We start from the raw sequence: 27,972 nt of genomic DNA, 5'->3' as shown, positions 1-27,972 counted from the left end.
CTGCATGGGTGGTAGTATGTTGTGTAAAATCGAGGTGGCTTAGTGAGAAATGAAATGGAATGAGCAATGCCCCCCCCCCTTTTTTTTTTAACTATTCTATGCACGGACACTTTAGGTAATTTTTTGTTGAAGTGCAATAAGAGTGGATTGTTTACATATTGAGTACGCGGTACTATTGTTGGAATATAAGTATTAGCACTTTTGGAAAATCTAACGCACTTAAGCACTAGCACTTTATTATCTTCTATGGAGTTGTGTGTATCTTATAGAAAAGTTGTTTACAGTAAAACAGTATTATTGTTTACAAAAGCACTTGCACTTTATGATATAATAATAAGGTCAATTCGATTAAGATAGCGATACCAATTGCGAAATTCCAATTTCGGACTAGAATAGGCTGGTATAGCACCGTAATGAACTAAGTTGAGTTATCGAATCAGTTGTTTAAAGGTCAGATTTTAAGGCAATTAATTGGGAAATAGGTTAGTACAGCAAGTTATAATCCCACAAATTTCTAAAAGGTTTCATTTGCTTGAATAGGCACTTGCCCAAACAATTGTGGAACCTCTGTTTATGTATGTGTTTTAAAAACGAACTGTTTATGCACTTGCACATAACTGAAAAAATGCTTTTTATCAGTCTTAATATTATATGAAGCATGTCTTTGGGATTTTAATATTTTCTCACTTTTGTATTGACTTTTATGCGAAACAATAAGCGTTTTTGTATTTCTGCTGTACTAATATCCCATCTACTTACAAGTGCTAAAATGGTCGCTAGATTTGTAGATACCTGAACAGACCTCTGTATGTCCTTTCACAATGTTTACTACCCTATCCATGTACTAAAAGAAGGGTTCAATGGCGACTCAAAACATCGTGATCAAGGGAGCTTGACTCCCGAAACGCATTGATTTAGATGTAACTGAAAATAAATAAAGCCTGAAACTAACGATACCCGTGTGAGAGTGCCGGATGATTTCCACTGGTAAATTGGAGCAGAAATCCTATTTTGAATATATATTTATATATATATATATATATACACACACAATATATACAAATTATATATATACAAATTACAACTTCTCTATAAGTCGTCATGGAGCTTTCAAAAAAACACCCAGAATGTTCCCTTTGAGGCTGGGAAGACAGAAAAGAAGTGTCCATGACTGGCACTTGTGATGTGGGGACAGATACAGTCATAGGGCTCTCTACAGTCTCAATCAAACCAGTTTCATCTCTCACATCAGGTGCTGGCATATAATGAGGCAGATGCCTGAAGGGTGAAGAATCTCGCATAATGGACTTTCCAGGACAGTGAGCAGTCACCATGGGTCCTCTACTAGTCACAGCTTTGAAAGGTTGAGCATCCAAGGGAGCATCAGATTTGCATCTTCTCTGGTGTTGCACCAATGCTCGATCACCTTTAGTGAAAGTAATGTTTTTGGAACACCAACGCTTGTTGGCATATACTTTCATCTTTTGCTTATGGTACAAGTTGGTTTGACAAAGTTCACCTGCTGTTGTAGATCTTCTGTTGGTCCATTGTGGTAACTTGGACATCATGGCTCTTCCGAACATCAGGATGGCAGGACTTCCACCAGTCATTGAATGGGGAGTCAACTGGTAAGCTCGAATAGCAGCATGGAGAGCAGACTTCAGATCAAGCTTCTCCAGTGTAGCATGCTGGACGGTCTTTTTAAGTGTGCTCATAAAGCGTTCGACAACGCTATTTGCTTGTGGCCAAAGAGGTGTGCTTTTCAGATGCTTAACATTGAGATGATTAAGAAGGTCTTTGAATTCTCAACTGTTGAATGGTAATCCATTGTCAGATATTAGAATTGAAGGAACATCCCATGTTGCAAAAATGGCATCTAACCCCTCAATGACTCTTTCTTCAGTGGTCAATGAGAGAACGTCTACCAAAGGAAAATGGGAGTATTCATAGATGACCCCCATCAAGTGGTGTCTATAGTCGAGAGGATCAAAGAAATCAATAGCAAATCTGTCCCATCCATGTTTTGGCAAATTAGAAATATTCAAAGCATTTTGAGTGCTTTTGGGAGATAAGAAATTACACAAATGACAAGCCTTCAACTCTCTTTCAACTCTCTCATCAAGATAAGGAAACCTAACTCGATCTCAGAGAGCAAGTTTAGTGGCAACAATTCCACAATGTCCTTCGAGGGCCACTTAAATTAATTGTTGTCTCAGACTCTGCAGTATGATAATTCTTGAACCTTGTAAGACAATACTTTCTTGAATAACAGACAGTTCATCTTTCACATTTTTTAACTTTTAATAATTTTTGTCACGTGTGAGAGGTCGAGTGTGCTATTTCCAGAATTGATGTGCAATAATGTCTTCTAGTATCAACATGTCACTATCTTTGCTCGTTGTAGCAATGATTTGTTGTAATGAAATAGCGCTAGGCAGGGCACTGCAATGGCACTTGTGAAAAGTACCCGGGTCCAAGGCAGGGGTTTGAGGCGCAAGTAGATTATGCCAACCATGTTCTGGAGGGGGATCCCTTTAAAGGCTTTTCCCCTCACACACCAGAGTTGTCATGCTTCATCATAGGGGTGCCTCCTCTCGTCAAAAACCTAGTCTACACACGGGCTATGACCAGCTCACTGCGAGGGAGGAGCACAGATGTTTTGTATTCAAAAGGAGGGTAATTCTAAATCCCTATGTGAGCGTGTTGTGTGTTGAGTGAGGTGCAGTGCTAGTGGTTAAAACTGCCTAAAACGTTAGCTATATGGCAAGCTTTATTCAGCTACCTTGTGACAGGATTTAAAACAAAAGGAATGGTAATGCAACTGCCGACATTAGAGACAACTGCATTAGTGTATGATCAACATGTTTCAGCCTTTGGGCCTACCAGAGTATTGTGGCCTTCATCAGGATCAACAGGTAGCTACTGCAATCAGTATCTATCTATAGGTGTGGAAAGTAATAACAGTGTATTATACTGAACCAGTGGTCCTGAAGTTCAGTATATTCATCGGAGAAACCTTTGGTGAAACAGAAAAAACAACTTTGCTCGCTGTTTAGATTAACACAGAAAGACGTTTCTCACATGGTTGTACCACAGCACAACAGACAGTCACTACAGTTAAAGCAGTGGACATAGTGTAATCACTATATATTCACTTGAAACATGATTGTTTGATGCAAGACTCACCCACAGAGGTTAGGGAATATGCTGCATCTGTTCTGGGCTATTTAGCCAAAAGTACATACGCCAACCCAAAGGTACATACGCCAACCCAAAGACAAGGAGATGATGGACGGAGCTCTGAAAATTTTCAGACACTCACCCCCAGTCACAGATCTGGTTTGAATCCATCATCGTTCTTTAGCTCATTTTGCCACACCAGTTCAGACACAGCTATATGCAAATCAGTCTTGACCCTGTGCCTCATTGGAACAGTCCAGCCCGAACTACCCAGCCATGTCTTCCCTGGACCAGAAACAAGCATCCTGGGAACGGTTTCGGGCTAACAGCCCTCCTCAGCCAGACTAGCTTGAATCCAGTGGCAATGTGAGCAAGGGACCCACGTCTGTGCATTCCCTGCCAACTTAGGGCAAACAAAGCAAATACAAGGAGATGATGGACAGAGCTTTGAAACTTTTCAGACACTCACCCCCAGTCACAGATCTGGGTTGAGTCCATCATCGTTCTTTAGCTCACTTCGCCATCCCAGTTCAGACACAGCTATTTGCAAATCAGACAGACCCTGTGCCTCATGGGAACAGTCCAGCCCGAACTGCCAAGCCATGTCTTACCTGGACCAGAAACAAGCATCCTGGGACTCATTTCGGGCTAACAGTAGCCCTGGGCGGAGTTGGCGGAGTGGGGCTTCGCGGAGCTACGCGAAGTGGGCGAGAAACTACGCCCACCTCCGCACTCCGCGTAGCCCCACTCCGCAAAACCACTGGCCGCCAGCCCCGCCACCCGCCTCCCTCCCGCCCTCCCTAAATACTTTGAAATAAAGGAATGAAATAATTTAAAAAGCACTTACCTTGCCGCCGCTGCCCGCCGCATCCCTGGGGCTCGCTATCTTCCGTCTTCTTTAGTAATGCGCATTCGCGGGCGGCCGCGCATGCGCATTTTCTCGTGAAAATGCGCATGCGCGGCCGCCCGCGCATGCGCATTACTGAAGAAGACGGAAGACGGAAGATAACGAGCCCCGGGGACGCGGCGGGCAGCGGCGGCAAGGTAAGTGCTTTTTAAATTATTGCATTCCTTTATTTCAAAGTATTTAGGGAGGGCGGGAGGGAGGCGGGTGGCGGCCATTTGCGCTCCGTCTGCGGAGCGTGCGTAGTGCCGCCTGGCTCCGCCAGCTCCGCAAAATGCGGAGTAGGCGGCACTACGCACACTCCGTGCACGGAGCGTAGCTGGCCGCCCACCCTTAGCTAACAGCCTGAAGTATCCACGATAGAAAGAAGTAGTCTGGTCAGGATATGGTGGTAAGTGAGGATTTATTGAGAAAACGAGATAGACACATCAAGAGCCCACGCCAACCGCTGCACTGGAATCACTGGAATACCTAGGCATAGGATTCCACATTCCAGAGCATGCGACGAGGCGAGCTCAGAAAGAAGCACGAGGATATAACACATCCCCCTTTCTAGAAAAGAAAAGAATTAACCATAACATAAAATACATACAAGCAAAACAATGAATGAAATTACATAACATTTTGAACATTTTGAAGGAAGAAGATTATTCACCAACATCGTAATCTTTGTGCCAAACAGGAGGTTTCCTCAGACGGGGAAAGCTCGAATGGGGGGTGTGAATGGGAATGGGCTGATGGGAACGAGGGAAAACAGGAGGGTGACATGAATTGGAACTAGAAGGAGAGGTCCCTGATTGGTTAGGAGAAAAGGAACTGCTAAGGAGAGGCGGAACTTTGACAACTTTAGAGAGGCTCCAAACATTGCCGTCTGACAACTCTACAACTTGCCTACCCACTCTAACAACTAACAACGGGTCAGAAAAACGTGATACACCAGATCTAAGAAAACCAGACTTTCTCAAATCACTGTAATACCTAGGCATAGGATTCCACATTCCAGAGCATGCGACGAGGCGAGCTCAGAAAGAAGCACGAGGATATAACACAGCCCTCATCAGCAGACTAGCTTGAATCCAGTGGCAAAGTGAGCAAGGGACCCACGTCTGGGCATACCCTGCCAACTTAGGGTGAACAAAGCAAACACAAGGAGATGATGGACGGAGCACTGAAACTTTTCAGACACTCACCCCCAGTCACAGATATGGGTTGAATCCATCATCGTTCTTTAGCTCACTTCGCCACCCCAGTTCAGACACAACTATATGCAAATCAGTCTTGACCCTGTGCCTCATGGGAACAGTCCAGCTCAAATTGCCAAGCCATGTCTTCCCTGGACCGGAAACAAGCATCCTGGGACTGGTTTCGGGCCAACAGCCGTCATCAGCCAGACTAGCTTGAATACAGTGGCAAAGTGAGCAAGGGACCCACGTCTGGGCATACCCTGCCAACATAGGGCGAACAAAGCAAACACAAGGAGATGATGGACGGAGCTTTGAAACCTTTCAGACAGGTGAAGTGTGTTTGTAGCCGTATGCCTGGATATGAACCAAGGGATGCTGGGAGATGTAGTGCGGGTGCTGGGTGGCAACCTCATCAATAAGAAAATGAAAACGCATATAAAATATATAACCAAGTGCTCGCAGCAGTGCTGCCTAAATGTACACCCAAGCATGCTGGGATAGGTAAAGCTGGTGCTGTGTGGCAGCCTCACTGTGTAAAGAACATTGAAGGGCGGGGGAGAGGGGGAAGGGGGAAAGGGAAAATCAATGCACACAGATGTTGCAAAGGCCAAGCAAACAACCTTGATTTAACAAGGGGCGAGTGCACACAGGAATACTAGTGTGAAGAGAAGTGAACACGAGTCGTGCCACTAGTGGAAGGAGGACGCACACCGATATATGAAGAAGTAAGCACAAGAACATGTCACTGAGCAGCTGTTGCTCAAACGTTACAGCACTCCTTGATTCTAAGTGTGCTAGCAGTATCTCACGAGCTGGAGGGAGCAGTAAAGGTCATGACAACAGAGGTACAGCTTTAACTGGAACACTAGGATGTCCTGTTGGGAAAGGGAGAGGCTAGAGTACTCCTTAATCTCAGGAGAGCGCCATTCAAGGAATGTCATCATTGAGTCTTATATTAGAGATGTTCAATCTATACACCCATCGCTGCTCAATCTGCAAAAGTTTTGTGGTCAGACCAGGTGTCTTTGCGCTGAGGTTAGGTTTGCCAAGAACTGTCCAGGTGAGGGTGTCTGCATGGTGACGCATTTCAAGGAAATGCTTTGTAAGCCTCGTCGTTTGTTTAGCGCATCTAATCGTGCTTTTATGTTCAAGTATGCGTGTGCACACTTTCCGTGAGGTCATGCCCACATATCTGAGACCACATGAGCAGGTGATAAGGTAGATGACTCGCTCGCTGTTGCAGTTGGTGTGATGTGTCAGCTCCCACGGTCTTTATGTGCCAATATCGATTGTTCTTTTGACTTTGGTCTGGGCACAGACAGAGCAAGACCCCCAGGGGAAGTGGCCTTGGACGCTGGGAAGATGTCAAAGGGTATTAGATCTCAGTGTGTTTGTGGGTGGTCTGGTATGAACCAGACTCTCCCTACCGTTGCGACCTCTTTAAAAGGTGAACAAGGGTTTTTGTAGGGATAATTGTCCTCTGTTGAGGATATTCCGATTGCGCATGATGGCTCTTTTCACTGCATTTGAGAGGGAGCTAAAAGTGTTGACACACACCAGTCTCGTCTGTGGTTGTTTGTTGGAGAGGTTGCCCAGCAAAGCATCCCTATTATTATTGTGTGCACGTTTGGCTAATTTCCTGACTAGTGCTGTTGGATAATGTCTGAGCAGTAGGTTGTCACAAAGAGGGTTTCCTTTGGACTGAGCTACAAGTCTCTTATAACTCACGTTAATTACTCACCCATTCACAATCTTAGAAATAATCCCATTTATCATTCAGGCTGTTCACACTTCATTTACACCATCCATGCGGTGAGAGTAGAAATCTAAACCCAAACTCAAAATCTGCAATTTTGTTTAAAAAAGCAATATATCAATTTATTCTTTATCATGTGAGTAAGAATTGTTTGGGGTACAAACACATCAAAAACAAGAATTTAAAAAAAAATCAATCTAAAAGAATCTATCTATTGTACAAACCTCAAAATTGTCAAGCTACATGGAGAGAGTACACATAAAAGAAGACACCAAACATCTGTGATGAAGCAATAAACACTAACTAGAACCCGATATTTCAATTGATTCTTAATCTGTTGTTCCAGCCAGTACACGGGTTGTGTAAAAAAAGGCATTGACTCATTTCGATGGGAAGAAAATTATTGCAACAACTTTATCAAGACTGAATTTTGCGACTCTCTTGGTTCGTAATGTTTTTCCCGTAAACAAATTTGAAAACACCTTTGTAATAAAATACATAAATCAGTGTACATGGAAATTTACACCCTATCTCACATGTAAACTCTATCTGAGTCAGATAAAATTTCATTTCTATGTGTAGCATTTTCATAGTAATTATGAAAAATTACAATTTTTGAGTTGACATCTTAACAAACACATAAAAAACTATTTGCAGATAGTTTTTGGTTTATGTTACTATTCCCATTTTCAGTAGTAGTAGAAGAAGCTTTATTTCGATATTTTAGTCATATCATAAAAGCATTACAGTACAAGTAATATAAAAACACAGTACTGGCATTACAGTACAAGAGAATAAAAGAGCAGTACATTTTGGCATTATATTCTACAATAAAAAAAAGTTAAAAGGAGAAAACCAACACAATGCGGTTTAAGGAAACTCTCATTTGTGGAGAAATTTTGATAGCAGCAAGAGGAGTACAATACAGTACATATTATTGGAGACTCAATTGTCTGGCGGATCTAATCCGCCAGGCCCAACCCAAGAATTTCGCCAAACAGCAAGCAAACAAGGGGCGGGCATCAGATCTTAATATGCGTAACGCATCCAAGTGAGATCTAGTGCCAAGATTCCTACATAACGGTTTCAGCCACATGCGGCGCGGGGCTGCATAGGCTGGGCACTCAAACATTAGGTGGGGAACTGTCTCTTGCCTATTATCACAAAAAGGGCAATATGGAGTAGATTGCAGCTGTGATTTCCAACTTGCTGTTAACTGTCCTAGTGGCAAGACATCCACCCTAAATTTGAAGTATAATGCCCTGTCCCAAGGTTTGTAGATCATGCCTAGATATGGTTCTCTAAGTGGGAGCTCCTTAACCATCAAAAATTCTACAGTAGATCTACATAGTTTAGAGTTACTGTTTCGCTCATTTACCACCCAGGACCAACATAGCTTCTTAAGTGTCTCTTTTGGGGGGGCAGATCTATTGGCCCAGGCGTCCTCAAGTCCTAGGTCATAGAGAAGCCGCTTAACTTCTCTAAGCCAGCGGACCTTGTGCCAGCCAGAAGTTATGAGGAGTTCCCTCAAGCCTTCAGCATAACTGGATAATTCTGGTGCCCTCCATATTCGTGACCACAAGAGAAGGGGACGTAGCCTCGCCTGTTCATTTATTGGGCGTGTGCCCGCATCTAATAAGAGTGAAAGGGAAGGGGTGCTATGCGGTAGCCTCATGAGGTCTTTGGGAAATTTGTTTTCTAGGCTCCTCAGGAAATCTGCGTTCTGCACGCCCCACAATTCAGACCCATACAGAGCTGCGCTCACCACCCTTGCCCTATAGATGTCAAGTACAGCACCAATTGGTTTGAGGGACGAAGCACGTTGTTCCTTCAATAGGGCCCCTGTTAACCTCTTATGTGACAGGGAGATCTTTTGATGGTGGGCCTGCCAGTTCATAGAGTCAGAGAGGCGGATACCTAAATAATCGAACTCTTTTACCCTTTCGAGTGGGGCTGAGTCCAAGGTGGGTGGAGTGACAGTTTTCCTTGGGGGGTTTAATACCAGAAATTTAGTTTTGCCTACATTAATGGCAAGACCCCTCGAATCACAGAATATCTTGAAGCTGGAGAGTAAGGATTGGAGGCCTGTTGGAGTCTTTGAGATTCAGAGGGTGTCATCTGCAAATAGGAGGGTAGGGATTTTTCTGCCAGCCAGGGAAGGTGCATCTGCTGGATGTTTAAGCAGATGCTCCACCACCCCATTAATATAGAGAGAAAACAGGGTGGGGGCTAGCACGCAACCCTGGCGGACTCCCCTATTTACAGGAATACGTGGTGTTTTTTGGCCCTGATCTCCCCACCTGATCTGTGCAAAGTTACTCTTGTGGAACTTAATAAGCATGCTAAGAAGGTAGGAGGGAATACCCAAGCCCTCTAAGACACTCCACAGCTGAACTCGTGGGACCAGGTCAAAGGCAGTCCGTAGGTCTATAATGCGAGATACAGACTGCCCTTGCCCAATACGACCACTTTCCAGTATAACATTAGTAAGCGGAATGTCTGTTCGATGGTCCCCGTTCCGGATCTAAAACCAGCCTGGAAGTCTGATAGTACTTGATTGTCATCAACCCACTGTAGGATCCTGCCTAAAACTACCTTGCCAGCTATCTTCTGGGTGGAGTCTAACAAACTAATTGGGCGATAATTAGCGGGGTCGTCCCGGCAGCCTTTTTTAAAGATCGGGACGACTTCCGCTCCCCTCCAGGAATCGGGCAAACATCCCCCTATCAGTGCTGCATTTAGAAGTAAGGCAATGAGTTTGCTCCACACCTCCGGATTGGCCCGCATTAAGTCACCAGGAATGCCATCAGGTCCTGCAGCTTTATTGGCAACCAGGCACTTAATTGCCCTTTCAACTTCTTTAGTGAGAAAAAGGTGGTCCTCATTTAAATGGTCGACCGACACTCGATGTGGAAGATCCGACGTAGCATCTACAGAACCCACAGGAAGAGAGTAAAGCTTAGAAAAGTGAGCATACCATGCCTCCCCCGTGATGTTACATGTCAGAAGAGAGTCAGAGGGTTTATCCCTGGCTCTCAACAATTCCCAAAAGGCCTTCGAATCTTTCTGGGAACTAGCCATCATTAAATCGTTCCAGAAATTAGTTTCGTAGGCACCCCTTGCGATAGACAGGGCTGTTTTGTACTTTTTCCTAGCGAGGCTGATTTGACCAGGAACTTTAGATTTCACTGCCAGTATAAGTTCGCGTTTGGCTGTGGCACAGGTAGAAGTATACCATTTAGCTCTACCCTTAGACATAGCTCTATTCTTGTCCCTAGCTCTTCCCTGCGGGACAACAAACAGCTTACTTAGTGCTAGGGTTGTTTCTGTAAAGACATTGGAGACTTCAGAATTACTAAGTTCCGAGGAAACAATCCTCAACTCCACAGTTGACATTATGGAGTTTGCTTGGGCTATCCTTCCCTCATCCGCGGCAACTTTGCTCCATTTTAACCGCCTACCGCAGTTCGAAGGGACTAGATCGTGGGATGATTTCCATGTGTGCTGTGGCTGCGTTGAGGGCAAGCCTTGCCACGGGGGAGTGAGGGTCAAGGCTAGTGGGTTGTGGTCACTATCAGAGGTCGGTAGGACCGCCATGTCTTGAAGGTAAGCCCAAAGCTTATGATTCAACAAAATGTAGTCAATTCGTGAAGTGTGCCCCACCCTATTATAAGTATGTGCTCCCTTGGTGTCGGACGTAGATCTACCATTAGTTGGTCTGAGGTCATATTCCATACAAAGGCCATTAATATCAATGGCACTCTGGGTCCATTTTTTAATTGGATTTAAAGAGAGCAAGGGAATACCTCTCCTAACATCATCCTCCCAGATATCTAGTATGTCCTCACAGGCTAATGGCTCGAAACAGCAATTAAGGTCTCCAGCCAGTATGATGAGGGAGTCTGTGTTACAGGATCCAAGCTCCTCCTCAATTCCTGTTGAGGAAAGCCTAGAGCCACAACCCCTAGCCCCCCTTAAGTAGAGGTTAAACACTTCTAGCTTTTGCCCCCCCTGACATTGGATGGATAGTCTCTGCAAATCAGGAGATTTGGTGGGGATGTGCCTTATGGTTAATCCTAGTGTAATGCTAACCCAGATCAAAAGGCCGCCGGAGGGGCGACCTTTAGTTCCAGATACCTGGGATGCAGGCACAAAGAAAGTTGTATAACCCACCCTGTGACGAGGTTCCAGGCACCAGGTTTCTTGCAATAGACAAATCCCGAACGGTTCCACAAACAAGATCCAATCGGTAGTGTCGATGTTACGTGCAAGACCTGCGACATTCCAACTAAGGACCTTTAACGGTGGAATTCCAGTAGCACTCAGCCCCAAGGCGGGGTCAATTGCAGGGGGGGCAGAGACAAGGCAAGGCACTCTTGGACTCTGTGGTAACCCTGTAGCCTCAATAGTAACCCCATGTGAGGTTACGTTGACCTCCTCTTTATCAGGGATAGATACCGAGGTGTCGTGGGTACAAGCAACATTGCTCCTTTTACTAGTGAGTGGGGCCAGTAGGTGCGATGTTAAGGGGGACAGTGAAAGAGGGGCTGTCTCCTGAGCAGTATCTGGGGCTGTGATGTTGTTAAGAATTTCCAACAACCCCCATTCTTTCGTAGCATACTCTGGTTGGTGGCTAGGAAGATAGGTGCTGATTCCAACAGGTTTGATAGCCAAAGGGGGAGGGTCAGGAACCGCACGAGAAGGTGGGACATGGGCAGGAGATGAAGAACCAATAGGCATGGGAAGTCAATCTACCTCTTCAAGACACCCAAACCTATTGGCTGTTGGTGCCCCAAGCCACCTACTATGTGGGGCTTGCCATTTGTCTGGCTGAGTCTTCCCCATAGGTAGTCCATGAGCATATATGGTGAGCCGTATGGGGGTCCTCAAAGGACACAACTATACACCATTAAGATTCTACTTCTCATTCCATTTGGGATAGGTCTATTCACATTTAGCCAGTGGGTAACCTTATTCTTTAGGGACCAGTGGTTTTCTTGACGGTCATTCTCAATTTCCGGGACACCTGTCAAGACCACCACATATGGCTTTGCATCAGGGGGAAGATCTATGTAGCCCCCACGGAAGTTACTTTTATTTTGTGGGACCTGGGGGGTTGGACAATCAGCCTTGTTGACATTTGACCTATGTTCAATTCCAGCTACATCATGAGTAGCAGGTTGTGTAGTAGGATGCCTCGGTAGCTTTGGAGGGGGTTTGGGGGCTTTGTGATCATAACCCTTAGTTCGAGGTTTGGGTATTGGCCTGCTTAAGGGTGGTACAAGGGGGGTAGTGTTAGGTATTGGTGGAGCTAAGTTGCCATCTGGAGTACTAATGTTTTCCTGACCTCGCAAAGCAAGAGTTGCTAGGGCTAGGATACTCTTTTCCACCTCTAAGAGGTGGTTCTCAATGCGTGACAGTCTTAAGTCGGGAGGAGATAGCAGCTTTTTTAGGGTTTCCCAGACTGTTTTGATAAAGTCCACATCCTTTCCCTCCTGCTCAGTTAGTTGTGCCCCAATGTCCTCTACTGTAGCATTACCCTTGGAAGGGTCCAAGGTGGCGCCATCCTCAACAACTCCTGGAGGCGCCTGTACAGCAAAAGTAGTTCCACCTTCAGCACTAAGCATAGGGAGATTGCCAACAGTAATTTGATGGGCCCTAGCAACTTTAGCCTTCTTGCGTGTGTAAGCAGACCTTGTGTTGCGTTTTCTCTTGTGTGTTGTACCCTTGATGTTAGTGCATGGGGGATCATCATGTAACATAATGATCTGTGGTGCACCAACATTCAATTGACCGGGGTCTGGATCATGGGTAACCGCGGTAGAAGTTTGGCTAACCAACTGATGTGAGGGACTCGGGGTTGGTAATATCGCAAGGGACGGAGGTGGTGTGTGATGGACGTCAGCATGCGTTATAATACATTGTGGATTAGCCAAACGCTCAGGGGTTAGTGCTGACGCTATGTGGCCCAAGGAAGATTTTTTGGACTTAGCAATATCCTGGGACAATCTTCTAGCAGCCTCCAAATCTAAGGAAACACGTTGTTGCATTTTGGAGATTTCCTTATCTAAAGCAAAATTTGTCCTCTTAATAAAGTCATCTAGGGTCCCATTTTGCTTCACATTCCCCTTAGCAGCCCTGCTGCGGCTTACCCGTGTACTCATCTCCAACTAGACTAGCGAGACAAATATAATAAGGTGAAAACAGCAGGAAAAAGGCACAGGGAAGGACGAAGGGGGTGGGGCCCAGCCCAGACTCTTCAGACCTCGAACAGCCTCAAACGGCCCGCTCTTTGCCCGGTCTTCGCCCCGGTCGCTCCCGCTCGCTACCGCGCAGCGGTAACTTCAAACTGTAAAATAGGGCTAGGGCAGGGCAGGGGGCGTGGCCTGCAGGGAGAGCGGCCACAGGTGTGACACGCAGGGACTCCTGGGCAATTGAGTCCCTGCTAGGCTGCTCGCAGCCCTGCCAGTGTGCAAAGAGGTCCAGGAAGTGTTCAGCTCCCCTCACGAAGCCCCTCAGTGTCTGCAGGCGCAGCGGGACCCACGCAGCGGGTCCTGCATGGCGTAGAGTTTTCCCTCACGATGATCCAACAGCGACAGGCAAGAAAGGTAAGAGCCTCCACACAGTGCTCCGGTAATCCACAGGACAAAGATTCCCGCTTGCTAATAGATGTTGTGCACTTTTAAACAGACGGGGGGCGTGGCCTGCAGGGAGAGCGGCCACAGGTGTGACACGCAGGGACTCCTGGGCAATGGAGTCCCTGCTAGGCTGCTCGCAGCCTTGCCGGTGTGCAAAGAGGTCCAGGAAGTGTTCAGCTCCCCTCACGAAGCCCCTCAGTGTCTGCAGGCGGAGCGGGACCCGCGCAGCGGGTCCTGCAAGGCGTAGAGTTTTCCCTCACGATGATCCAACGGCGACAGGCAGGAAAGGTAAGAGCCTCCACACAGTGCTCCGGTAATCCACAGGACAAAGTTTCCCGCTTGCTAATAGATGCTGTGCACTTTTAAACAGACGGGGGCGTGGCCTGCAGGGAGAGCGGCCACAGGTGTGACACGCAGGGACTCCTGGGCAATTGAGTCCCTGCTAGGCTGCTCGCAGCCCTGCCGGTGTGCAAAGAGGTCCAGGAAGTGTTCAGCTCCCCTCACGAAGCCCCTCAGTGTCTGCAGGCGCTGCGAGACCCGCGCAGCGGGTCCTGCAAGGCGTAGAGTTTTCCCTCACGATGATCCAACGGCGACAGGCAGGAAAGGTAAGAGCCTCCACACAGTGCTCTGGTAATCCACAGGACAAAGTTTCCCGTTTTCATTCACTCAAGCCTATATATTTAAAACCAGGGAGAGGAGAGATATGAGGGAACAGGAATATACACCTTAGGGACCCTTCGGGTACACTGAATCTAACCCCTGTTGACATCCTTATCAACTTATAGCATCACACACAAGGAAGAACTCTTTCAAACCTCATTCTGCCATAAGGGCTTACAAATCCTCACTATTCATAACTCAAAACCAAAGTTACATTTTCGTTTTCTGTTCTCACCTAGGATTTATTACAACAAGGAAGGATCTCCTTTGTGATACAGGCAGTGTTGTAAGTTGTTGAATTGCCTAATGAAATAACGATTCCAGGCCTTCTGGGAATTAAAAAGACCTGGGTCCAAAAATGTTTCTGAAAAAATCAAAGTTACTCGAATTATTTAAGAAGTTACCTATCACTAGGACTATTTAATCATAACCATACTCCATGCTCTTTGGAAAGTTATTCAGAAAGTATCTAACCTGTTCCTTTCTAATATTTCAACCCCATGTAGGCATTCCTGGTGTCTTATCCAGATTATTGGCTAGGGGAAGAATATATTGAGATATAAAATTGATATTAATAATTAGGTTCCCTTCCTTTTCATGGTTTTATATATGGTTAGATCTTGCATTATTGATAAAATAAGTACCTCGAGCACGAGTCTAATCACTCTGTGTTGCTCGGTTTTTAAATGTCGTAGACGTTATCTAGGTCTTAGTGGTGCCCTCACTCTGGACGGGTCTGCAAAAAGCGCGCAAAACACTGTGTTACACCTCCAATTGGGTTGATTTGGTTTCTAAAAGTAGCCCAAGTGGCTAATACACCTTCGTAATCGATATCCCTAATAAGTAAATAGAGATATTAAATAACTTATGGTGTTTCCTATTTGTTAGATTAAAGGAATGGGAGGCGGGGAAAAGGGGGAAGGGAGAACCGAAATGTGTGAAGCTCCTTTCATGAAAGATTGGTGGCTAAGGTATGCGGCAGCTTTAAAAATCTCAACCCTATTATTAAGGAGGTGGACATCTGCCTCTCTACCCGGATATATGTCAACCCTTGGGTCTCCGTAACCCGTATATGCACACAATGTTGCCTATGGAGCTACCTACGCCAGCGTATGTATGAATCGACCATTCTCAAATTCCACTGGAAAAGAATAGGCGCCTAACTTTAGTCATAAAACCGTGCTTCATTCTACAAGTGTATCCTATCATGTGTTAAGTACTTGCCACTGTCGTGCGCTGAACTTCACGTCTATCCTCCGGTCAGTTCTATAATGAGCTGACTCGGATCTTATCTCACCCTTTATATCTTTGAAGGATAGGCCAACCTGCGTGTACTTAAGTTTATACCCGTTACACCCTTAGACTCTTCGTTTTTTTGCTTGCTGTGAGCACCTTACTTCCGGTACAAACATAGAAATAGAAGGGGGCTTTCTGTTTCGTTCTCCTACCTCTTCCCGGACCCTAACTGCCGCCATCTTTGAGAGGATAAACTAGGGATTATTGTTACTCCATACGTCTAAATTGTTTTTGATGGCGATGTAGACATAAAAAAGGATTTCCTAATTAGACCCCATCCCATTCGTGAAATTAGTCGCCGCCATGTTTGGAAAGTTAATGTTATAGCAGAGACAGTTCAAAGAGCAACTCCTTTCTATGTGAGCTACTTCAGTTGTTATGTTTATTAAGTTTCATATATTGAAATACTTTTAATGGCTGTGTGTGCCAGGTTTGATCAAGGGAAATAGATTCATCAACCTCGATATTAATATATTTGCTTAGCAGTGGAAAGGATTTAAATATTATCCAATGTCCTCCTTATTAATTATAATGATTACTAATATACCACTTATACCCTGTCCAGTAGGTTGTTCCTTAAAGTTAATGCGTGCTCTTTGTATTTGTCGGTACTGGAGCAATTGCACCTAAGCCTAAGGAACTGGCCAAGAGGCAGGGTCTCACGCAGGGACTTGGAATAGTGGCTCTCATATTGGAGCAAGGCGTTCCGGGCCATGGGTTCCTGGTACAGTTCGGTTTCCAAGTGGCCGTCCGATGGAAGATTAGAGAGATCCAGAAATGCCAGTTTCTCTCAGCTGTATTCACATGTGAATTGGAGGTGGTCATTACGTGTATTGAGCCAGTCATGGAAGGAATTGATGGTAGTTTCATTCCCTCTCCATACCACCAGAATGTCATATGGGTGTGATGTGGATTGTTGTTGGAGTGGAAGACACCCTACTCGAAGACGTGCATGAAGAGGTTCACCAAGCTGGGGTCAAAGGTACTCCCCATGGAAGTACCGGATACCTGGAGTTGGAGCATGTCGATAGTGGCGCACCTCATGATGAATGAAACCAGTGTGATGGTGTCTGGTGGATGCAAAGTCAGGAGATGTTCGATCGCGGCCAGTGTCTACATGTATACAATGACTCTACGTCAAAAGAGACAAGATAGTCCATGCCTGGGTATAATTCAATTCCTCTAAGGAGACACAGAACATCCTTCATGTCTTGTAGATATGTGGGCATCAATCGGACCAAAGGTTGCAGGAAAAAGTCAACAAACTGTGACAAGGGCTCCAGTAGGGAGCCTATGCCCGAGATAATTGGTCTCATTGGTGGTGGTCTCTGTGGACTATGTATCTTTTCCAGGATGTAAAAGTAGGGCATCACTGGTTCCTTGGTACACAGGAACTCAGCTTCTCTAGGTGGGATCCATCCATTCTCTCTTACTTCCCTCGTCATGGTTGAGATGGTGTTGGTAATCCTTTCTGTAGGATCCTTCTGCAATGGACGGTAGGAAGTGATCACTCTTAGTTGGCGTAGGCATTCAGACCTGTAGGAGGCAGAGTCCATAAGCACAGTCAGCTGGCTATATTGTGATTGTTTTATCCATGCTGAGGGTGCGTAAGGCTTGTTGCTCGCGCTTAGAGATGTTGTGATACGTCTTGAGTGGTAAGGACAGGCCGGATTCTAGGTCTTTGAGGACAGCTCCTCGAAAGTAGCCATCTCAACTGGTACTAGGCCAATGGGTGGATTAAATTCAATTTGGGCTGTAAATTGGTGTTAGTGGTGTCAGGGTCACTTTCAGGAGGGGTTTTATCCGCAAAGAAAAAGATCAATCTGACTTTCCGAAAAAACAGATGGACCTCTTGGAGTAGAAAAGGGTCCCCAATGTTGGTGGGGAAAAAGCCTAAACCACGGTTAAGTACTGTAGTTGCATCAGGCATGAGTAGGCGTTGACTCAAGTTCACCACAAGACTGGGTCCTTGCTCAGTCCTGGTTGTTGTCCTATCTTGGCCATGCTCCTCTTGTTCCATGGGGACACTGGAGGGCTCTAGTGTACCTGTTGTTGCGACCATCTCTTTCCTCATGAACGGCCGCGGCCCTGCCCTAAAAACAGCTGGTTGTAACCTTGTTGAGAGTGGTTGAGGATCCATTTTATGGGTGCATCACTGATTTTACAGTGGAGAGACTTGAGTGTCCTCTGTCTTTTGAAGGACAAAAGTAAAAATCTGTATCACAGGTGAACTCCATTGGGAGAAAAATACAAAGTTGGCCAGAAGCATTTGAATAGTGGCAGAATGGAACAGCGTCCACATACATGGGAAGATTGTTGTACCTTCAGTCAACATAGAGTTATGAAGGATACACACATCACAAAGAAGCATCTAATAGTTCCTGCAACAGAAACAGGAAGATGGTTTTGTGGTACAACTCACAGTTCTTCAGTATAGAAATTAAGCATTTAGCTTAATTTAATTTTAGGTTATAATACAGTACATTAATGCTACCAGTCGAGAAGACTCATGTTCCTCAGTCTAAGAAAGAGACTCCCACTTTTAACACCATAACCCATAGATTCTTCTGCTAATTAACTTCTATATCACTTAATTTATCCTACCTTTGCAGTTAGACTCCTCAGAATGAGGAACCGTATGTCATCTAGTATATTCCAGTTTAAATTAGAGCTTGTGGTTCAAATCAATACTGGAAAATATACCAGACTCATAATAGTAAGCAAGTTCCTCCAAATGAAAATTAAACATTATCACATCTGGTTCAAATAGAGGTCTTCGTACAGCAACTGGTCTGATATTATACAATAGATATATTGTATGTATGTCATTACATTGGAAGGCTACCATATAATTTTTTTGGGAAGAAGGACAATAACAATGCAAAGTCCTTCCCGTTTGCCTTAAAGCAGTACCCTAAATTTTCAATGAGGCACTGCAAGCAGTGGTAGCTGCACTGTGCCACCATGAGTTAGATGCCTAACCTTATTTTAAAGACTGTCATCTTTCATTTCACTGAGCTGAACCCATTGTCTACTGGATTTTCTGTGAAGAAGCTGTTTGAGCCTCCAAAAATCATATCTCTTACATCTTATTGGGGCATTCCACTGCATCATTGGAGTGAGTGTTGCCTTCACCCAGAATCAAGCCAGCACCCTTCAAGACACATGGTCCACTTTCAGACCAATTGTGTCACTTGCATCGAGAACTCTTTCAGCCCACGTGTCTCCCATGTAGAGATGGTTCTGTTAGCAACATTTTTAACAGGAGAATTGTAACTGAGGTGGTCAGCTGAATGGGATCATGAGACATCCCTCCAACCACTCCTATTCTAGTAAGCACTTGAAAAGACAATTTGATAGAAAAAAGGATCAAAGGGCCTCCCAACAGTCATCCTTGAAGCAACCATGACTTGTTCTGTTGTGAAGACTGGTAGCATACCAAATACACTTTTCAAGGGACACTCTTCCTCTAGCCTTAAAGCTTTTTCAAACGGTCAACTGTGTACAGTGATTCTTGTGTACACCAGTAGTGCCAGTGCAATTTCCTTCTTTAGCAGGCATGATATTTGCTCATTACTTCTGAGCCGAAGCAGCCACAATCACTCTTGAGTGCCAAAAAACTATTGATTCAATATGCAGATCAGCCACCTAGGTTACCATTCACGTTCTCCATCAGCACTGTCCCCTGAACATTAGTTGCACACTTCATGTAGAGGTTAAATAGGTGGTATTTGGTTTGCTGGATCCAGAATTCAAGTCACTTTTTCACCTTTCCTCTACTATGTCTCAAACCATGCAACAAATAAGAAAGGAGGAGGCTGCAGGAAAGAGAAACAATATCTCACTCAATTGTTCATTGACTTCAGTGTTCATACTGCTAAAGCTCCCTATTAAACCACAGCACAGGTGTCACTTCACCAAATTCATAGTCCACTTATGCCATTTACATCACAGGAAATAATTTAACACAATCTTTGACTGTGATGTGAAATCAGTTGTACATTAATCTTAAAATTAAAAATGTAATTCTGATTTTAAATCATCACACTGGTTGGCTAAAGTACTGCAACTGCAAAGTAGTCCATAGGGACTATAAATATCATTATATTATATTTCAGATGTATTTATACAGCACTTACTACCACTGACAAGGTGTTAAAGTGCTGTATGGTTCCATGTTACTCTGTTACCAAATGTTAGTGGTTAATCCAGTGGTTGTTAAGTATTGTTGTAAGTGTGTTGGGTATTGGGTTAGTCTAGTGCGATGAAGAAACAGAATAATTTCCTCAATGTTTTTTAGGGATTGATACGGTTAATAGGAGTTAGGTGTAATTACAAGATGAAAAAATGTAATAAAGTTAAAAGAGTGCAGGTGGTTAGATATTGTGAATTTGCAAGGTGAGGTTACACAGAAGGGGAGCTGATTTATTGGCGTAAAATGAGCAGATAAGTTACAAAAAGGTTAAGAATTGCAGGAATGGTTCCTCAAAATGAGATTTTATGTTTGTAAGTAAGAAGGGTGGTTAGTGTACTAAAGTACAGTAAAGAATAAGGCGGCAGGCATGTGATACAGTAGGGTACACTCAGAGGATTTAAGGCAGGCTGAGGATGCAGTGTAAAGAAAATATCATTCAAATTGAAATGTAAAAGAGAGAAAAGTCCCTATCTATAAATCAGGTTAATTTTTATTGGCGGTAATTTTAGAATATTGAGATAGGATGCTCTCTAGGAAGTATAAAGAGTAGAGAAGAAAGGTTGAAAGTTGATTACTTATGGACATGTTGTGATAGCCAGGCGTTTAGGTTTGTCTGGTGTGATTTTAACGAGTGATCAATTCTGGGTTTGCATTGATCTTTCCATTATGTTTTTGTTTGAGACAGATGCATTGGTTGTTGCTTTGTAAGCAATTGATAGCCCTCTGTGTGATGCAGAGTAGTTTGAAAGAGGATCTTCTTGCTATTGGGAGCCAGTGTAGAGCCTTCATAACTGTAAAGATGTGGGTTTGCATATTCAAAGGTATAAGTAGTCTTACTGCTTAATTTTGTATTCTTCAGAGACTTTTGATAATTTCGAGTCGAATGTGTGGTATTGTCCTTAGTAATGAGAAAGGTTGCTGTTTGCACCTTTTGAGGATGTTGAAATTGTGGAATAATGTGTCTATGCATTTTTCTATTGTGTAGTAAGTTGATTGGGACATTCTGTCTACTTGAGTATTCATATAAAGTATAGAGTCAAAGAAGATTCTGAGACTCACACTTGTGGCTGTTTAGTGGTTCTCCAATTCATCTGGCCAGAAAGATAAGGGGTCCTAATTTTTCCACTCACTGTAGGCAAGTATTTCAGTTTTTTAAGTATTCAGCTTTAGTTAATTCCATGTTATTCATTTATCTATGGCTATGATGCAGGTGTTACATTTTGACATTGCTAAATCCTTGGGTTTTCCAGTTTGAGAATTGTCTGTGTGTCATCTGCCTAGTTGAAGCAGGTATGTTGGAAACTGTTGAAAAGTTTCAATGGAAAAAGTAAATGTAAGATGATAGATCATTGCGAATCCATGTGAAACTCCTGTTTATATGCAGTAAGTATTTCAAGAGAAAGTGTGTGTGTGTGACTCTGGTATGATCTGTTGTTTATTTAAGAGGAAACCCAGTTGAGAGTGATGCCATCAATGCAATCAATAATGAATTCTTTCAGTCTAAGAAGTAATGTCTCATGATGTTCTGTGACCAAAACCACTAAAATGTCCAGTAGTGGTGCAGCTACACTATTTTTATCAACTGAGTTTTTATATCATCTCAATTTGGGACTAGGGTCCCTCTCCGTGGGTGAAATTCTATTGGTAGCAGCCAGCTCCTACCCCAGATATCCCCGAAATGACGCTGGCTGGCCACAGATTCTACTTGAATGGAGAGTCTCAAGTGCAGTTAAACTTTTTTTCGGGATTTAAAGTTATTTACACTGGTTCTGTCTTCTCCTCACACAGGGATCGTGAAATTCAGCTTTACGAGCTGTCAAACTTGGAGCCTTATTGCCAGATCAGTGGATTAGAAACTGTTCCTTTAAAACTGGATTACTGGTAAGGAATAAATGTGCAAAGTTTGATTAGAAAAAAATAAATTATATAGCTTATTATACAAAATTCACGTACGAGAATCTGACGGCTGCTGCATGTTCATATTCTATGGCCCTATTACTAACCAGTAACATTCATTACCCAATGGGATATCTTCCACACCGTGAGGATAAGCATCTCCATTAAAAATCTCTCTAAAGCATTTTTCCCATATACCTCCCATCTTTTTACAGAGATTCACTCATGAAAGGTAACTCTACCTCCATCAAGTGCTGAATGTACCAGGATTTTGGAGATGCAGATTGTGAAAAGTTAGTTCTTTCTCCAAAACTGGATTCGGAAAGAAAGAAGGAAGACTAATCTCCTGTTCTAGATTCAGGTTAGAATTGATTTTAGGAATGAAATTGGGTGCGTGCCTGAGAACCACACTATAAGAAAAAAACAGTTGCTAACGAGGAGAGCAAAGTAACAACTCAAGCTTTCCCAATTGTTTAGCTAAAATAAGTGTCCTAAGAAAGACTTTTAAGGGACTTGGGTCAGCTTTACTAGGTGTTGGCACATGTAGAATTGCCCCAAAATTATTAGAAAAGTGATCTTTTCAGTATAGTACAAAAGCCATGGCTTAACACTTTTACCGTTTTGTTTGTGTGCTTTACAGAGCAGCACAAATGCAAAGTTGGAAAAATGTGGCTACTTTGTTGGGCCTGCCTTGAGGAGGCTTACTTTTGTGGGTCAAATCCCTTTCTACAAATGTTTGTAGATAAGGATTTCCATCAAAACCCATGGTTAGTTGCTTAGGAATGACCATTTCCCACTAATGGTGTGCCCCCTTGATGCAAAGTAGTGCCGAGTTGTGCATAGAGCTACTTTATGTTACTTTAAGCGACATTTCAACACAAATCATGAATTGTATTGGAAAGTAAATCCTACCACAACACTATGCACTGGGCAGGCTTCACTTTTGTGACACATGCGCAGCACAAAGTGTTAGTGAATCTGGGCCAAAGACTTCAAGAAAACCTCTTCCAAAGGTTCAAAATTGTGTTTTTGTAGTAGAGCAGCTAGCACTAAGTGTTCATCCCAAAGTGTCATGGAAGACCTGAAAACAGGCCTCACAAAAGTGTAACCCTTGAGTTGATGTAAGGTTTAGGGCTGCAAATATTTCACACAACCCCTGATAACCACTGAACATATTTAAAGTGGAGACTACAAGACCCTTGTCAAAATTGTCCAGGAAAAAAATTGTAGAATAAGGCCCCATTCACAATCTCCAGAGCAGACACCCAGAGTCATATACCAAGCTGAGAAGAGTCCCAGTAATCATTAAAAGCCTTCAATGCACAATACCTGTAGGATTTCTGGACACCCTAAATTACCTCACTAGACAAGGCTATATTGAGCAGCCCTGACATTTCAAAAGCTAAGCTGTGAACTTGAGTCCATGGAGATGAGGTGTTTTCAAAGATGTTTGCATTCATTAAGTGGAGAACACACTCCCACTCCACTGATATCTGGCGAAAGAGAGAAAACCAGGACATTCAAAGCCAGAAGAGAGTGACCACCAACAGGCCTGATCCTGGTGCACCCTCTCCAGAAATGTTTGTGGAAAATGGATGGGGAAAGGCATACAGAAGACCCTCCGGCAAGGGACAAGAAAGAGCATCCCTCCTCCAAGGATCTGAATCCCAGAACTGAAGCAGTACTGTTTTAGCTTGTCATTTTGCTGAGGCAAATAATACTGAGCAGGACAGCTGAACTTCATGCATATCCAAGAGAATTTCTAAGGTAGATAAAGAAAATTCCAGAGATGAGAGAAAGAGATGGCTGCACGGATAGATTGGCCTTTAGTGCAATCTGGCAATGTCAGGCATGCTGGTCTAACAGGTCAGTGTGTGGACTTTCTTTTTTAGCTCTCTGTGAACCTGTTTTGTGGTCTGGTGGACAGTTTTTACTGTTGACTTCTCTGCCATTACCACAAACCCCTACACAGCATGTCTTTACGACTATGGACCATTTGTTAGCTATCTGATTCATTAATGAGGCCCACCTTTATTTTGGTACCAGGGCCTATTTTCTGTAGAGTCTGGCCTTGGTTGGCTGGGGGGAGGAGATCTTCTCAACAGTTGTCCAGACCTCTGATGAACTTGTGAGAGAGACATCCAATGACATTCTGCCAAGTGTCCTCTTCTAGTAATAACAGTAATTATATGCCTGAGACCTGGTGCCACTCTGATCACTCAGGTAAACCTTTGTCTGTATCATAACACGATCTCCCAAAAGTTGAGGATAAAAAAGCTGCAATACCTGGAAAACATCTATCGGTTCCCTCCAGACCGATGAGACTCTCTACTGAACCACAGTGGCTTAGTAAAAGTGTCCCACTCTTAAACCCCGGCCACTGGCATCCATTTTGACCACGATCTGAGGAGAGGGTGGAGAGTTACATACTCCGCTAGACCATTGGGTTTCATTCACAAATTCAGCTCTTTCTGGATTTCAGGCAGGACTAGAATTGATCTTCCCAAATTACCTTGCAAAGGCCGTGAAAACCTGAGGATGTGATGGTCCAGAATTCCAAGAATAGCAACAGGCATTTTGCTCTCTAGAAGAAATCACCACAGATGAAGAGCTTCTGGTTAGTCTGTGATCCTCAGAAGATACATTTCAATTTCTGAGTCCAATCTGTAGTACGAAAAACTGAGCCCAATTCTATTCTGAACTAGCTCCAAATGTACTGTGCTTTTCAAAAAGGTGAGAGATGGGACATTGCCCAATTTAGCAAGTTCCTGAAGATGGCAAACAGGGTGATTACCTTGCATCATTTTTACCAGAGAGTCATCTATATACGGGTGAACCAGTCCTCACACATTGAGAAAGTATTCCATCAGAAGATACAAGAACTTCTTAAATACCTAATTTGAGGCAAAGAGCAAGGACAACAACAAAATACTTGAGTGTATGCACTGTAAACCCAAGAAACTTTAATTACTGGCGTGTACTTGGATGTGAAGATACACATTCTAAAGGGATCACTGAAATAATATCGAGAGACAGAATATCGACCATCAAGAATATCGTTCACAAAATATCAACTGACAAAATATCGAGTTTCTATCTACAAACAGGTAAGTACAAAAATATCGAGTTAAAAATATCGTTTACAAAAATATAGTTTTAAAAAATATCGACTTTACTTTAATATAATTAATGAAAGTAAAAAAAATGTTTTTAAATCATATTTCTTAAAACATATATATATAGTAACAAAATATAATTAAATAATAGCCAATATTATTAACGTACAATAACAAAAGTGTAAAAATTACTATTCCCACTCCAAAGAGTGCAAACATAGGGTAAGTGTTGGATAGCGTATGGGTTAAAATTACTATTCCCACTCCAGTGGGTGCAACAGTAGGGAAACCGTTGGATAGCGTAGAGGTAAGAAATTACTATTCCCACTCCAAAGAGTGCAACAGTAGGGAAAGCGTTGGATAGCATAGGGGTGAAAATTACTATTCCCACCCCAGTGAGTGCAACAGTAGGGAAAGGGTTGGATAGCATAGGGGTTTAAATTACTATTCCCACTCCAGTGGGTGCAACAATAGGGAAAACATTGGATAGTGGAGAGGTAAAATTTACTATTCCCACTCCAGTGAGTGCAACAGTACGGAAAGCGTTGGATAGCGTAGGGGTTAAAATTACTATTCCCACTCCAGTAGGTGCAACAGTAGGGAAAGCGTTGGATAGCGTAGGGGTTAAAATTACTATTCCCACTCCAGTGGGTGCAACAGTAGGGAAAGCGTTGGATAGCGTAGGGGTTAAAATTACTATTCCCACTCCAGTGGGTGCAACAGTAGGGAAAGTGTTGGATAGCGTAGGGGAAAAAAATTACTATTCCCACTCCAGTGGATGAAACAGTAGGGAAAGCGTTGATTAGCGTAGGGGTTAAAATTACTATTCCCACTCCAATAAATACAACATTAGGGAAAGTAAACATTTCATATAATAATCAAAAATCTAAAAATGATTATCTATTAATAATTAATTAAAAATAAATAAAAATGTTATCTAATATAATAATTAATATTTTAAAATTACTAATTAACAATAATTATTTCAATTAATCACCTATTAATACAAATTAATTAAACATTAACAATTAATTATTTAATAATTAAAAATTATTTTACAACTATTTCCAAATAAATACATTTTAATTAATTTTATTATTTAATTAGTTATTAATAAATTACTTTCCACCCTATTCCCCTATAAACCCACAACCCGCTACAGAAATTAAATTAGTCAAATTTACATAATTACCAATTAATCAATTAATAAAAATTAATTAACAATTATAATTAAATTGATTAACAAATATAAATGAATTAACATTTATTTACTAATTACTATCAATAAATACATTTACATATTTAATTAATTATAATTAAATTACTTCCCACCCTATTCCCCCATAAACCCACAACCCGCTACAGAATTAAATTAGTAACATTTACATAATTACCAATTAATCAATTAATAATAATTATTTTCCAATTACAATTAAATGAATTAACACATATAAATTAATTAACAATTAATTACAAATTACTATCAATAAATACCTTTACATATTTAATAATTATAATTAAATTACTTCCCACCCTATTCCCCTATAAACCCACAACCCGCTACAGAATTAAATTACGCAATAATTCTAAAAACAAAATTCATTAAATAAAATTATTTATAACATAAATACACACTTTTCACACATATTATAACATAAAAATACCCTATAAAAAATTATATATTATTAAAAAATCGATATTTTTAACTATCTATATTATATACCTCGATATTTTAACTATCTATATTTTTAACAGTCGATATTACTTCACTTACCTTAAAAACAATATTTTTGTTATCTATATTCTGTCCTGTCGATATTTTGTCCAGTCTATATTAAAAACTCGATATTATGTCCAATCGATATTTTGGACTCGATATTATGTCTGCACCATTCTAAAGACCCAGGTAGAATATGAAATTCCCTGTAGATACTATTGAAATCGCCATTGACAGGCTGAAAGGCTGTCCAAATAATTCTTGGTGATAAAATGATGTAGATCCTTTAGCTAGACAATGAGTCTGAAATCTTCATTGTTTTTCCCACTAGAAATACAGTGAAGAAACCCCTTTAGCCCAGTGCATTTGATGGAACAGGGAACACTGTCTTTTTGGACAGTAGATCATGAATATGGGAATTCATGGCTAATTGGAGAAGAGGACTGTGAGGAAAAGGTGTTACATGTACTTCTGATTCTGAAGTAATGGTTGATAACCCTATTCTGCATCTGTCTCTGCCAATATCAAGTACTTGATTTATTAGAGCTAGATTGAACCCAACTTGCATAGACCTAAGTGAGTCTTCCACACACTGGATGAGAACACACCCTTTATCTTCGGCATAGACATTATCTGACAGCCTTGGGAGGAGGGGGGCATGGTATGCTTGAAGACTACTTATTGTCCTTGTAACCATCTTCGTAGGAGCAATAGGAGTAACTTGAAGCTCTGTTGGGACAGCAACATGAATCAAAACGCCTGTAGTCTAGTAGTGTCTTCCCTGGGACCATAGAGTGTTTGCAATTCATATAGGTTTTGGAAACCAATTCCTCCAATTGGGGACCAAAAAGGGGCTTCCTATGAAAGGTGATTTGTACAAAGAAGACTTCTGGACTTCTGTGTTCCAGTTTATCATTGATTTTGCTTATGATCTGCAATATTTTGCTCTTGATGGCAGGCCTGGGTACCTGGGGGATCAAAAGACACATCTTAAATAAATTTAGCATGCAACTCAATAGCAATCCAAATTCTAGCAAAATCCTCACCATTCTGGATTGATGAAGGCAACTTCTGGAAATCTTAGACAAGCGAATGTAAAACATAAGTGCCATAAATAACAGCCCACTTGGAAACTTCCAAACATGAATATGCATTTTTGAAAAATCTATCCACTTTGCAAACCATAGACTTTGTTGGTACAACTTTGTTTCCAAAAGATGACATTCTGCCACCCAGATGAGTCACCTGGAAATCTACTTTAACAGACTGTGGCAAATTGTATCAGCACCCTTAATGTCATAAGGCCAAGAAAGGAGTCTAGGAATAATCACTTTTTCCATGTCCTTCCAGTCTGTCTTTCTTAAATCCTTAATCAGCGGGAGGATGGGAGGATGGGAAGATGTGGAACCGAATACTTGTGAAATTGTCAA

The 27,972-nt window shown here is 42.6% G+C and overlaps 1 protein-coding gene across 1 annotated transcript in view; it reads left to right on the top strand.

The window, feature by feature from the left end:
• The window catches only part of LOC147698535 (cilia- and flagella-associated protein 337-like), a 554,785-nt gene that overhangs the window by 161,588 nt on the left and 365,225 nt on the right, over window positions 1–27,972 (top strand). The window contains exon 8 of the mRNA XM_086935138.1: window positions 21,602–21,694. Within this exon, the coding sequence (XP_086791264.1) occupies window positions 21,602–21,694 (93 nt within the window). The remainder of the gene's footprint in view (window positions 1–21,601; window positions 21,695–27,972) is intronic.

This window comes from Lissotriton vulgaris, chromosome 8, assembly GCF_964263255.1.
Source record: "Lissotriton vulgaris chromosome 8, aLisVul1.2, whole genome shotgun sequence".
Classification (NCBI taxonomy): domain Eukaryota; kingdom Metazoa; phylum Chordata; class Amphibia; order Caudata; family Salamandridae; genus Lissotriton; species Lissotriton vulgaris.
This window is presented reverse-complemented; position numbering and strand designations above follow the sequence as displayed.